Here is a 12462-nt window from a genome sequence, read left to right as displayed (position 1 = left end):
TGTGCCATTTCTTCCAAAACTGGGATGCAAGGTACAGGGTTCCTGTTATGGGTGCAGGGAGGTCGAAAATCAAGTGTGGGTTTGTGTTGGGGGGGGGGGCAAGGAGGAGGATGCCAGGTATTGGACTTTTGTTGTGAGGTTTGAGGAAGCAGGATGACAGGTATGTGTTTTATGTTTGAGGGTTGGGAGGCAGACAGCAAAGTATGCTTCTTTTGCTGGCTCGGCTCGCATTTGGTTTTTAGAGCCAAGCCAGGCCCTGTGGTTCGGCTTTGGCACGGCACTGCTCTATCCATGAATTCTTTGGCTGCTCCACGTGTAGAAAGGGGGCACAACAAACGAGATCACCCAGAGAATCTCGTTCCTGCACCAAGGGGTACCCCTTTCTATTGCACACCAGGGAGCTATTATCGTCACCTAAAGAGGCTGCTTTCTGCCCCTAGAAGGGTTCATCCTACATCCACAGGGCCTCCTGCTCTCAGTAGAGCTCCTTTCTGCTGCAGGCACTGGAGCTTCTTTCAGTACTTAGAAGTGCTCCTGTCTGCATCCCCACCCCCGCTAATAGCCCCACATTCTTAGGCTACAAACCCATTTAGTCAGTTCTTCCAACAGGATTGCAGCAAAACCTTTCCCAGTAGTCGCATGGAACGCAATGGGGTGCTCGTTTTTCTTGGGATCCAAGTGGGCCCCTTTTTTGTAGATTGGTATAATGTAAGCTTCCGTCCAAGTGGGTGGTTGAGTGTATTTATTTATTAGCTCCAAAAAACCACTCAGTACCAGATTTATCATCCTACTTTTAATAATATTCGCTATCTGCTTGTTAAGGATGTTCTGCATATGAGTTATGAAAGGGGTGGTGAAAGTTTATGGCATAGACTCCATGGGGGAAATAGTATTGCATTGATTTTAAAATTATGTAGACTTTTGAAAGAGATTTGTGCATGTTTCACTGGATGTTCTGTATAGTGAAGTTTGAACATAATGTCTTTTTTCTTTTCTTGTTTGTATTTTTGTGAAAGGTTTTATTGTACATATAAAACATTGCACCATAAAAAAAAATGCCCCACATTATACACTAATTGGGTGCTATTAGTGCACCCTGAAAAATGTTGTACCGGGCAAGAGATCCTTTTTGTGCCCTCTGTCCTTGTGGTTCCGGAATTCCACATTGGATGTCAGCCCACTTTGGGTTTCCTGAGCTAAGTGCCTGCCACTCTACTCCTTCTTTCCAGATGACATCCCAGTGCAGACTGCCGAGAGCACATGTATGGCTGAATTGATGTACCATCACTTCTCCAAAAGCGTGTACCAGATCACTGACACTGCGAACAAGAGCATGGCGCTGCAGCAGTTCTCCGGGCAGGCCCAGCTGGTGGCCCTTCACCTACAAGGGCCCAATATAGACCTGCAAGGTGAGTGGCATCACCTTGATCTATAAGGGTTTAGTGGACGGTGTAACAACACATGGCTAATTGCTATTAATGCTCATTGGCATTACCACACAACAGTGACTCTGAGAACTTGCAGGCAAGGACATCACATCCATTGACAAGCTATGTAGCAGCTGGCACGTCACCACCGCACTGGGTGATTTCATGCAAATCACTTTCGCTGACACACTGTGGTCTCTCGCATATCACACCGATTGGCACTTTGTGTGGCCTCAGGCATGCCGCTTTCTGTGATCTCCTGCACAAGACTTCACGCGCAGTGACGCAGTCTTGTTTGTATTATATCAATCGCTGCATTTTTTTTAGCTTAAGTGGCATCCCTACACTGGCAGTGTGTGCTAGTACTGGGTCACTGGGTGGGGGAGGGTGCTGAGGTGGGTACTGGCACAGCACACTCGCCAATAACCAATAATCCCTCTTTCTATTTTTCAGTGAAATTGAGCATGGCCTTCTACAAGTCGCCGCCCACAGCAGACATCCGGAAACGGCCAGTGACACTGGGCATTGTGGGACGGAAGCTCTACCTGTCATGCATGATGGTGGGTGATCAGCCCGAGCTACGCTTGGAGGTGAGGCGATGCCTGTGGACATATCCTAAACATATCTAAGCATTAGTTGCACCCCCCAAACCGGTGACTGAACCCCTGCATCATACCAGCTCATACTTGAGCTGCCTCGAGACCCATCTTTACCTCGAGGGCCAGATTAGAATTCGCCCCCTGCCCCCTGCTCTTGGGCCCCCTCAGTAACTATCATCTGCAAACCCATACATACCAACATGCCTATTTCCAGTCAGGATATGCTACTCTAGTCCTGGTTTTAATTTGCAATTTTGGGGCTTGTAGTCCTGGGATTATAATGAATCCAGGACTAGAAGCCCCAGTATTCAAAATTAAAGTCAGGACTGCACTACTGTCTCCCAACTGGAATGGGGCCTATCCGCTTGTATGCCAACCTCCCAGGGCTACTTTGCATGTGAAGGGTCACACTTCAAGTGCACCCTGTCCACCTGCACCTCTAGCTCATATCCCACCCCACAAACCGACTCCAACGCTTGAGGCCCACACTCAACATATTAGAGGCCCACTCTTTACCTTAAAATACTATACATATTATTCCCCTCCTTACTCACGGGTCTGGGAGTTAAACTATCCCTTTTATTTTACAGTCTGAGATTATAAATCTCATTCTCAAATAATCAATCTTCTTTTAATTCAACTTTCAACTGTGCAAAACCACATTTCAAAGGGCACTGTGCCTATTTCTTTATCTATAAACATATTATAGCATTATAAAGTGGAAGAACATATTTCACAGTAGGCTGTGCTTATGTTACTTCATTAATTAATCTTGTATTCTCTAAGTGCCGATGAGTTTCAAACTTGTGTTGTCTGTTGCTCCTGAGGTAACCTCCCAGCGCATGATAAGATCCACTATTCAAAATGTTAACTCTGCAAGTTCTTTTCCTCCACATTTTAAACATTGCTTCCACAAATACTTAAAACTTCAATTACACTAACATGAATTAACAGAGAAAAGTGTGTTTTTGTGTCTGGGCACTTACCACATGCTATAAGCCATGCCCACCAACATGTTTCAGTCTTGTCTCATTTTGGACATTCCTCAGGGGGAAATGTTACTTTCTTGTTCAGTGTATAATGCGTGTAGCAAATGTTCTATTCTTCTTGGGACCACTGGGAGGGACATTGTAGATCTCTCTTCAAATTCTGCATCACATTGTCTCTCCCCCGGAAAATCCCTCTTAAACTGCATAAGATAATTCAAAATATAATGGTAAAAAACAATTCATTAAATCCTTTTAAGACAGCCAACTGCATGGTCGGCCTCTTATACCCAGCATTATTTAAGGAGTGCCTCTTTCATTGATGATGGTTTCCACGTTTCCTTGCTTCGGTCTATGCATCCCTCCCTTTTCTAAATGTAGTTTGTTGTCATTACTAACGGTGTGCTTTTGGCAATCCGCTTTGTTCAGAACAACCAACGAAAGCAAGTGTCCATCTTTGAAAATCACGGCCTCATCTCCCTCTTATGAGGCGTTCGCTCTGTCAGGACACCTTGGTATTCAATGAGGCCTTCTGCTGGCATTTTGAACCTACTTGCTGATCTGCACATCTGAGCTATTTCTAAATTGCTCTCCCTGTCGTACACACGTCCTGGTCAATGCTATCTGGTGGTGGCACTGTTCACTTTGAAAGGGTGACAGTTGAGATATTTAGTTCTTGCGCGCATGTTTTCTGTTAGCATTGCCTTTCATATGAATTATCCACACTCACACATGCATTTCTCTGCGTGTCTTGGCCACCCATCCATGTTACCTTTTTATTATTTTTCACCAAGTCTTCTTTTACCCTTACCACGAGGTTTGCTACACCGTCCCCTTTCTCCATTCCGCTGCCATTTTGGGTGTACTCATCCATTACATCTTTCGTGGATTCTGGGGGAAACTGCTGCAAAGACTAGTCGGATTCCATTATGGTCTTGGCAATGTTCATCAGACACCCAAGAATTCCCCTTTTGGATTGTATTGTACATGGTGATCTCGCCCCTTCTATTTTTGCAATCATACAGGGACCATTGTATTCCCACTAATCTCCAGACACCATTGTATATTTCTTAACAGGTGCCAGTTTCACTTTCAGTCTTGTCATCCTTTTATTTCCACATTCTAGCCATCCATGTGACTTTATGGAGAGACGGTTTTCCTGCACAGTATGTGGAGAGCATTCACATGCCTGCACGCGCTCACCTGTGACCTGAACACGCACTGTTCATTTCAGATCTTCTGTGGTAGAATTAATTTTCATATATTGTTGCACCAGTGGTGCCTCATCCCTTTTTGCTTCATGCAGCTCTGATGTTGAGAAATCTAAATCTCTATGTTTCTAGTCATCTGTCCTATATATTTGCCAGGGCACATGAACATGTAGATTGCAATGATCCCTTTGTAATTTGTGAATTTGGTCTGTTGTCATTTACTCGTTAATCGGACGTCTACTTCTTCAGCCTTCTCTGTAAATTAACAAACAGTGGAAGTTCCAGAAGGTGATGGCCCCTAATTGGTGGAGCTTCATTGTTTTCTCTCTTCTAGGCCCGCCCGCCCACACTCATTGATCCCTCCAGTTCTTACTTCTTCTATTTTATTAATTTATAGTGCATTTGTAAGGTGCTTATACATCAAGTAAATTGTGTTTCAAAGCACCGACAAGGCAGCAGGGAGGGAACATGGGAGTGATAAGCAAATATAACAATGAAAGATAGAGGCGGGCCTACTAGGCAATGTGAGCATTCAGACCGCGCAAGTGCAGAGAGGGTGAAGGATTGAGGGAGTGTGGGGCTAAGTGCTAGGTGTACCAAGAAGGAAGTGCTAGGGAGAGAGCAGCTGTTAAGTGCCTAGGTGAGTGGTCAGCTGCCAATAAATCGGTACGTGCAGCCCTGTGGTGGCATAGGCCAGTGGGTGCCAAGGCAAGTGCTGAAAGCGGGCGGAGGCTGAAGGCGATTGGACATGGGAGGGCAGGACCCAAGAGGACATATAAGGGCCCTGGTCACCAATCTCAGCAATTGTGGGGTTTAGCAGAGGAGGGAGGAAGGGAAGGAGGAGGTGAAAATGAAAGTCCTGAGGAGCTTCTGGAATTTGGGGAGATCCGGCTCAAGACGTAGAGGAAGTGGGAGGCTGTTTCATAGGATGGAGCCTGCTGAGGAAATAGATTGTCCACCAGCTGGCTGTTTAGCGACGCGCTTGACACACAGAGAGTTGGTTCCGGAAGAACGTAAAGATCTGGAGGGAAAGTATTTAGTGAGAGCAAGTTGTAGGTAGTGTGGTCCCTGGCCACAGACAGCCTTATGGATGATGCAGAGGGATTTGAATTTGATCCTTGCAGCAATCGGAAGACAGTGGAGAGTTTTTAGGGCCGGCAGATGCAGTCCCTGGGCTTGAGGCCAAGGATAAGTCTTGTTGCCCTATTTTGGATTAGCTGGAGGGGTCATAGAGAATTAGAGGGTAGATTAAGGAAGAACGTATTGCAGTAGTCTAGCCTAGAGAGAACCAGAGCTCTAGAGACATTGAGCTTCTGGGGGGAAAGTGAGGAAAGGAAGAATTCCTTTGAGGAGGTGGAGTTGAAAGTGGGACTTCTTGTCAAGGTCCTGAATGTGAGGAAAGAAAGAGAAGTCGAAGATGACTCCACGTTTTCTGGCTTCAAATGAAGGAGAAGGGGGAGAACCCATAGAAGATGGGCAGAGTGAGGGTAAAAAGAGGGAGCATGAGTCCCAATAGGAAGGATCCCAGTCTTGCTGGTGTTGAGGCGGAGATCATTGGAAGTGCGCCAGGACTGGATGGCAGATAGGAAGTCAGGAATGATGGAGGAAGTAAGGAGAGGGTCAGAGGGAAGTTTGAAGAAGAATTGTGTGTCATCTTCATAACACTGGAACTTAGGGGAGATGGTGGAAATGAGGTGTGCAAGCAGGGCAAGATAGGTATTACAGAGCCAGGGAGGCAGGTTGGAGCCCTGGGGGACTCTGCAGGTGGAAGTGGAGGTGGGGGGGGGGGTAGTCCAGTAAACCTGAAATGGGCGGGCATTGAGGTAGGAGGACACCCAGTCTAGTGCCCCACTGAGATACCTAGGGTATCCTGGAGCAGTTTTATGAGGATGGAGTGGCTGACATTGTCAAATGCAGAGGAGGGATCAAGTAGAATGAGAGCAGCAGGATAGTTGGAGTCAAGAGATGCAAGCAATTCCTCATGGGTGTTCAGAAGAGTAGTTTCTGTGCCTCTAGATGCTCGGAATCCAGATTGATGGTCGTGGAGGCAACCAACAAGTTCAGTGTGCTGGGTCAGCTGGGGGAAGACGAGCTTCTCCAAGAGTTTCCCAAGGAAGGGAGTGCTAGATATGGGGTGGTAGTTGGCTGGACAAGACGGATCTGCAGAAGGTTTTTTATGGATGGGCACACAAGGGAGTGCTTGAGGGAGGAGGGGAAATATCCAGTAGCAAAAGAGTGGTTGCAGAAATCTGCAAGTGCAGGGGCAAGAGAGACAATATTGTCCTTAATGGTTCTGGAGGAGCAGGGGGAGACCTGTTTGAAGGAGACCTTCATGGAGCAGTCAACTTTGGTGACCTCATTAGGTGTGATGGGAGAGGAGGAGTGATAGGCAGTGGTAGGATGGGAGGCCATAGGAGGCAGGGAGCGGTGGCGGGGGAGAGGGATGCAAGGGTGCTCAGGATGTCCTGAGTTTTTACAGTGAAGTGTATGACCATGCATCACAGAGGGGCTGGGAGGAAAGAGGTGAGGAGGAGACTGCAGCAGGGTTGACTAGTTCCCTGCAGATTTTAAAGAGTTCAGCCTTGTTGCTGGATGCACCAGAGATGTGAGCCTGTAAGTGGGTGCTTTTCTTGGCACGGATGGAGAGTCTGTATTGCATTTGGAGCTGGCGACAGGCCAGTTTGTCAGAGGCTGAGCCTGAGGTCTGCCACTTCTGTTCCGCAGCTCTGCACTTGCATTTCACGGCTGCAAGTTCAGAGTCAAACCAGGTGTTACACTTGGAGGCATGTTTCAGGAAGATCCTCATGAATGGGGCAAGAATGTCGAGGGTATTAGTAATGGCAAGATAGAGGTTGCTGAGAGCAGAGTCGGAGGTAGAGTCTGTAGAGGGTGGATAGAGGGGGGGAAAAAGGCAGATGCCAAGGCAGCAGCTGACACTCGTTTTATCTGACGGATGTTTGTGAACAAGGTTGGCTGGGCTGGGGGAGGTGCAGTCTACGGGCCGATAGGACCCAGATGAGAGGAGAGCATGGTCTGACCAGGAGAGTGGGGTGATTAGGGGGGAGGAGAATGAAAGATCAGTGTGGATGAAGGCATCACAAGCGTGTCCAGCCAAGTGGGTAGGACCAGAAGGGAGAATTGGGAGGGTCTAGCTTGTTTCAAGGTAAACAGGGGGGTGGGTCAAACTTGTTTCCATTGGATACTAAAATGTTCCAGTGCTGTTGGATCTTTTAAATACAAAAGGACATGTGCATGAACGCACTTAAATGTATCAGTCGGTATCAGCCGGTCCTCTCATGTATGTTTTACCTCACAAACCAGCCTCATGTTGAGTTAACGTGCTTTCCTTTTGGCTTGTTTAGTTTGTCTGTTTAGATAGCCTTTTTGGCACAACCTTTCACTCAGTTCCTTGGCATTCTCCCCATAATACAAAGCATTTGTCCTGCAACGATGGAGTCTGAGTCCATTTGGCAAATAGTCCCACACATGTGTTGGTTGGGAACTGATGCAGAGCATTAAGGATTTATGGCAGTGGATTTACTGTATGGTTTTATCAAAAAAATACTTGATATAAATAAAGGTGAACTTCAATGGGGGGGGGGGGGCAAAGTATGACTCGCTCAATGAAGGATCCCCAGATGATCATAATATCATCAATGAATCGTTTCCATGATGTCAGTATGTATTTTAGAAAGCAATGATCAATTGCATAGATACATTTCGTCTCATACTCCTCCACATGTCCACATGTGGGGTAACTATATTTGGGGAAACAGTAGCTCCATTCACAATGTCCTCTTTCTGGTGATAGAAAGCATTATGCAACAAAGAAACGTTTTGTGAGTATCACTTCCACACACACACCATAGAACACTTCCCTGTGGATGTGTCCACATCTTTCTCTCTTGATGGCCCTTAGCAACGGTTTCCAATGTTGTGTGTGGGTGGATGCATGCATAAATGGATTCTATATCCAACCCCATTAGAAGGTTCACATTTAAATTAAATGGTACATTTCACAGTGTGGTGTAAAATAGGTGATGGGAATTAAAAAAATGCCCCCTTCAGTAGAGTATAATAGATCTGTGTCTTTGGTTGCTTTCAAACAAGGAAATCTGCTTCTTAACGTGGAAATCCAAATATCACCACTTCTTCCAGCATGCTTAGTAAAATAATGGTCTTCAGATCTCCAGCTGGATCTACAACCACTTTAGTGTAACATTGATGAGTGTTTTGGAGCTTCCTTCAGCGCGGTATTGCCTCAAGTGTAAAGAAAGTTACTATGGCAACTCCTCTGAGGACGATTTCTGAGCTTTCAAATAGGGTTTTTTATAGCTTGATTATTCACCTTGAGTCAGGATCCGGAATCAGGTCTGAATCCTAATCTATTTTTCTATATTCTGCAATGTCCGTCTTAGATTCTTTCTTGAATTTCAGACTGATTCGGCAGGCCTGTGATATTGTTTGTTTCCTATTGTGTGTTTTTTGCAAAATGTGGGTGTAACCTTACTTTTCACATCGGCTTGTTGAATTCCACCCCAAAGGCAAAGGTGTCACGGAAATCAGTGCCAGCATCCGACTATTTTCCTGTGGGTGCACAATACGATCTGTTGATTACCGTCGTTGACCTCTGCATATTGTAAGTTGTTGCCGTTCAAGGTTTGATGGTGGGCGTTATTGTGTTGTTTCTTCCACGTCATCCTGCACCCTCTCTTTATTAATCATTTCAGTTGGACAGATGTTGCCCTCTACCTCTGCTTGTGGATGGGCCATGCCTTATTTCCACGCATGCTGCTGATGTATTCATGCTTTTTGGGTTATAAGGTGTTCCCCTGAAATATACATACCTACCTTGTTGTTGGTCTTTATTACACCCGGATATCCGATTCCCTGATGCTGAGGCATAACCTTCCTGTGTGTTTGGATAAGCTTTACAGTGTAGTTCATTAAGAATTTGTTATATTTTATGATGTATGTATTTGTTGTGCAGGCTGTCCAGACTCCTAACTCCTTTTGAAGTTCTGATAATTACTTTTGAAGGCCTTCATTGGTAGCACTTTCTTCAATTCCGTTTCTTTTTGTCATTAATCTATTCCAGAAATGTGTGTGTGACACACCCATTGCTGAATCACTGATTAGTCCAGACATGTGTATGTCAAATATGCTTCCAATTTGTCATAAAGGCCATGTTGTCCAAAAGCGGTCTCGGCTAATTGCATAGTATTAGCACTTGTGGAAAAGTTGGTTCCTCAGGTACTCAGTGTAATAAATCCTTTCTTCAGTTCTAATATTTCATCCCATTCAGATAGGTCTGTTAGACTCCCCCTTTACCCTTCAGCTAGGGCAGGCTCTTTTGCCAGCAACTCTTCAATATCTTCTTATGAATAGGCTCGACACCTTTCTGCTCCCATTTCAAAGCTCGAACGATCCCCCTTTGAACTCCCAGGAGATTGAAAGAGTGTATTTCAAAAACAGTGCAATCTCTTAAAATAGTTCCCTCACACTCAATAAATTCCATAATAATTATTATAATTCTATCCTCTACCCACTTATTGAGGGAAAGCCTTTAGAAGTCCCCATTGCATTCCATAAATCTCATTGCCCACGCTCCAAGTACTCTGAGTTCCCCTCTGCATCTCAAGGTACAGGTTTCGCTTGCCCCTTGCAAATCCTCCATCGTTACGGCATGGGGTCAAACGTTGGGTGTCTCCTGCCAACCAGACACCACCTCACGCTCATAGTTCACGAGCTTTGACCTCGGTGTACCTCAGGGAAAAGGAATCATGTAATCCTTGTACCAATCCATCCCTTGGTTTAGGCTTCACATGTCCCCAGGTTACGCTGCACCCACAGGCCGAGGCTTTGCATGTGCTCATTCCATTATAGGCAATGGCTCAACCATGATGTGGATTTCTGACCTTGTGGCACCCCGTCATCACTGTTCCAAGTTTCCTGGACTCTGCATCTTGAAACACATATAATTTGGTGCCCTCTCTCTTCCTGCAGGAAGTGAACACGATGTTGACCCCCATCAAGACCGACCTACTGCGCTTCCTCTTCTTCAAGGTGGACAGGGCCAGCAGCAGCAATCCCAGCTGCACCTTCGAGTCAGCCGCCTGCCCCCGGTGGTTCATCAGCACCTCGCAGAATGAAAACGAGCCTGTGACTGTGAGAAACTACGAGGACCAAAGAGCCATTCAGACCTTCAAGCTCTTCCAGCAGTGAGAGGCCGCGTTCCAGGCACAGTCGTTGACATATGCACCAGGTAGAGGGGAGGCAATGGCAGCAAGAGTCATTTCAATCCACAACAACTCAAGTCTATCCATTAGACATCAGTAGGGTCAACTCAACGTATGGCACCAATACAGAGCGAGAGCTCCATGTCATACATACGGACCATAGACAGCAGGCGTTCTATGAATTATTATATCAGAGTTTGGAGCAGTTTGCCTTTCACATCTGTCAATCTTGGACGTAGGGTGGTGTTAACCAAATCCAGGAATGTCTTGGAGATAATAGATTTTAAATGATTTTTTTTTAAGTTTCTGTTTTTCGAGATCTGAATTAACAGTCTTTTCAGAAATGTATTACTTTGTGACCTCTTCAAAAGTATATCTTGTACGGCTCATTCCTCTTCTGGGCTCCTGCTTCTAAGATTAGTGATATGCCATGTCAATGTTAATGTTAAAGGATATTCACACCGCGCACTATCACCACTCGAGTTGTCCCCTGTTACAGAGTAACGTGCACTCATCTGTACATAGTAGGCTTTTAAAAGTCACCGAGCAGATTCATGTTTTATACAAGCACACAACTTCTACCCGTGCACTTCCAAGGTATATTATGCTTTAGAATATCAAAACAAAGAAAAGTTAAAAAAGCACACATTTTCTGTTGTTATTAACCAAACAGCAACGTAATGAGAATGAATTTCATTGGAAAGCATAAGATGAACCAGCATTTTACACATGTCCTTAGTTATTGAGGTAGTGGGATGGGCCTTGGTTGGAAATGGGCCGCAGAGTGAGTTTGATCCATAGAATGAGGTTTGGCCTCCTAGCAAGGATAGGCCTTAGGGTGGGAATTGGTCTTGAAGTTTGTAAGGTCAGCCATCAGGGCTAGGATGGGCATCTGCGAGGGTATGGGTCTTGGGGAACAGGTGGACATTCGTGCAGTAATGGGCCTCTGGGTCGGAATGGCCCTCCTGGGTATGGAACTGTAGTACAGATTGTGCCTCGACCAGGAATTGGTCTTGGGAGGGCGTGGGCCTCAGGTGAGCAGCAGGGGTGGTCCCTGGATGAGGTGCAGTAACACAACAAGGAATAACACAACTGTACAATGTGATGATGTCCCAACTATCCAGGGTTACAGCCTAATCAGATAGTTGTGATGGCATAGCTAGCCAAACATAAGATGATTCTGGACTGTAAATTGTGTTTTATATAAATATTCCAGCAAGCTATTTATAAAAGGAATATGTATAAAGACACATTGTGTTCTCACCCACACACTTGTCTAATGTTTTCTTAATATAAATGTATCACTAGTATTGTGTTTATTTCTAATAAAGACATGTTTTACATATGCTGTTGGTGAAGTGTTCCTGGTTTGTCATTTCGGAATGTTGGTGTTCAGCGTCCATAGGTCTGTGCTCTGGAGCTGCAGCAGGAATCTGTCATAGATTCACATGCTTGTCAGGAGCTTTATCCTCCATTTCTCGGAGTCAGAAGTAGTGCCCTTTCATTAAGCGAGCCTTTCATTAAGCGAGCCTTTCATTAAGCGAGCCTTTCAAACAGAGACGAATAGGATGGAAACTGAAAATAGGGGGAAACACAAAAGTAAAAAAAAACATTAAAAAAGCCTGTCCTGTAGTTCTATGAGAAATATTTCAAATGGAAATTATAATTCCACTCAAAAGGTAATAGGCAGCGGCAAAAAGCAGGAGCATATGAGTTGCTAAGCCTCTCAATCCTGTCACTGACCACTTACATACACGGTGCTAACCATGCGATAGGAAGACCATATACACAACAACCGGCCATGACAGAACAAGCTGGTGCTTGCTAGAATACACCCTCACCCATAATGCAACAGTATGCAATGGTAGGAAAGCAGCAACTTCATGTCATCTTTCTCCCGTAAAACGGATCCTGCACTCTACCAGGTCACAACTTCTGGCATGGCCACAAACACCATGAACATTTAATACTCATAGTATGTCCCGGAAATCCCATGTTCT

The 12462-nt window shown here is 45.4% G+C and overlaps 1 protein-coding gene across 3 annotated transcripts in view; it reads left to right on the top strand.

The window, feature by feature from the left end:
- The window catches only part of LOC138492060 (interleukin-1 beta-like), a 50676-nt gene extending 38868 nt beyond the window's left edge, over positions 1-11808 (top strand). For all 3 annotated transcript variants that reach the window (XM_069619011.1, XM_069619013.1, XM_069619012.1), the window contains 3 exons: positions 1230-1409; positions 1881-2017; positions 10230-11808. In XM_069619011.1, the coding sequence (XP_069475112.1) occupies positions 1230-1409; positions 1881-2017; positions 10230-10448 (536 nt within the window). In that variant the 3' untranslated portion in view covers positions 10449-11808. The remainder of the gene's footprint in view (positions 1-1229; positions 1410-1880; positions 2018-10229) is intronic.
- Positions 11809-12462: the final 654 nt, after the last annotated feature.

The sequence above is a fragment of the Ambystoma mexicanum genome, chromosome 10, assembly GCF_040938575.1.
Source record: "Ambystoma mexicanum isolate Mex_15411 chromosome 10, UKY_AmexF1_1, whole genome shotgun sequence".
Lineage (NCBI taxonomy): Eukaryota > Metazoa > Chordata > Amphibia > Caudata > Ambystomatidae > Ambystoma > Ambystoma mexicanum.
Note: the sequence above shows the minus strand (reverse complement) of the source record. Positions and strands in the feature narration are given on the sequence as shown.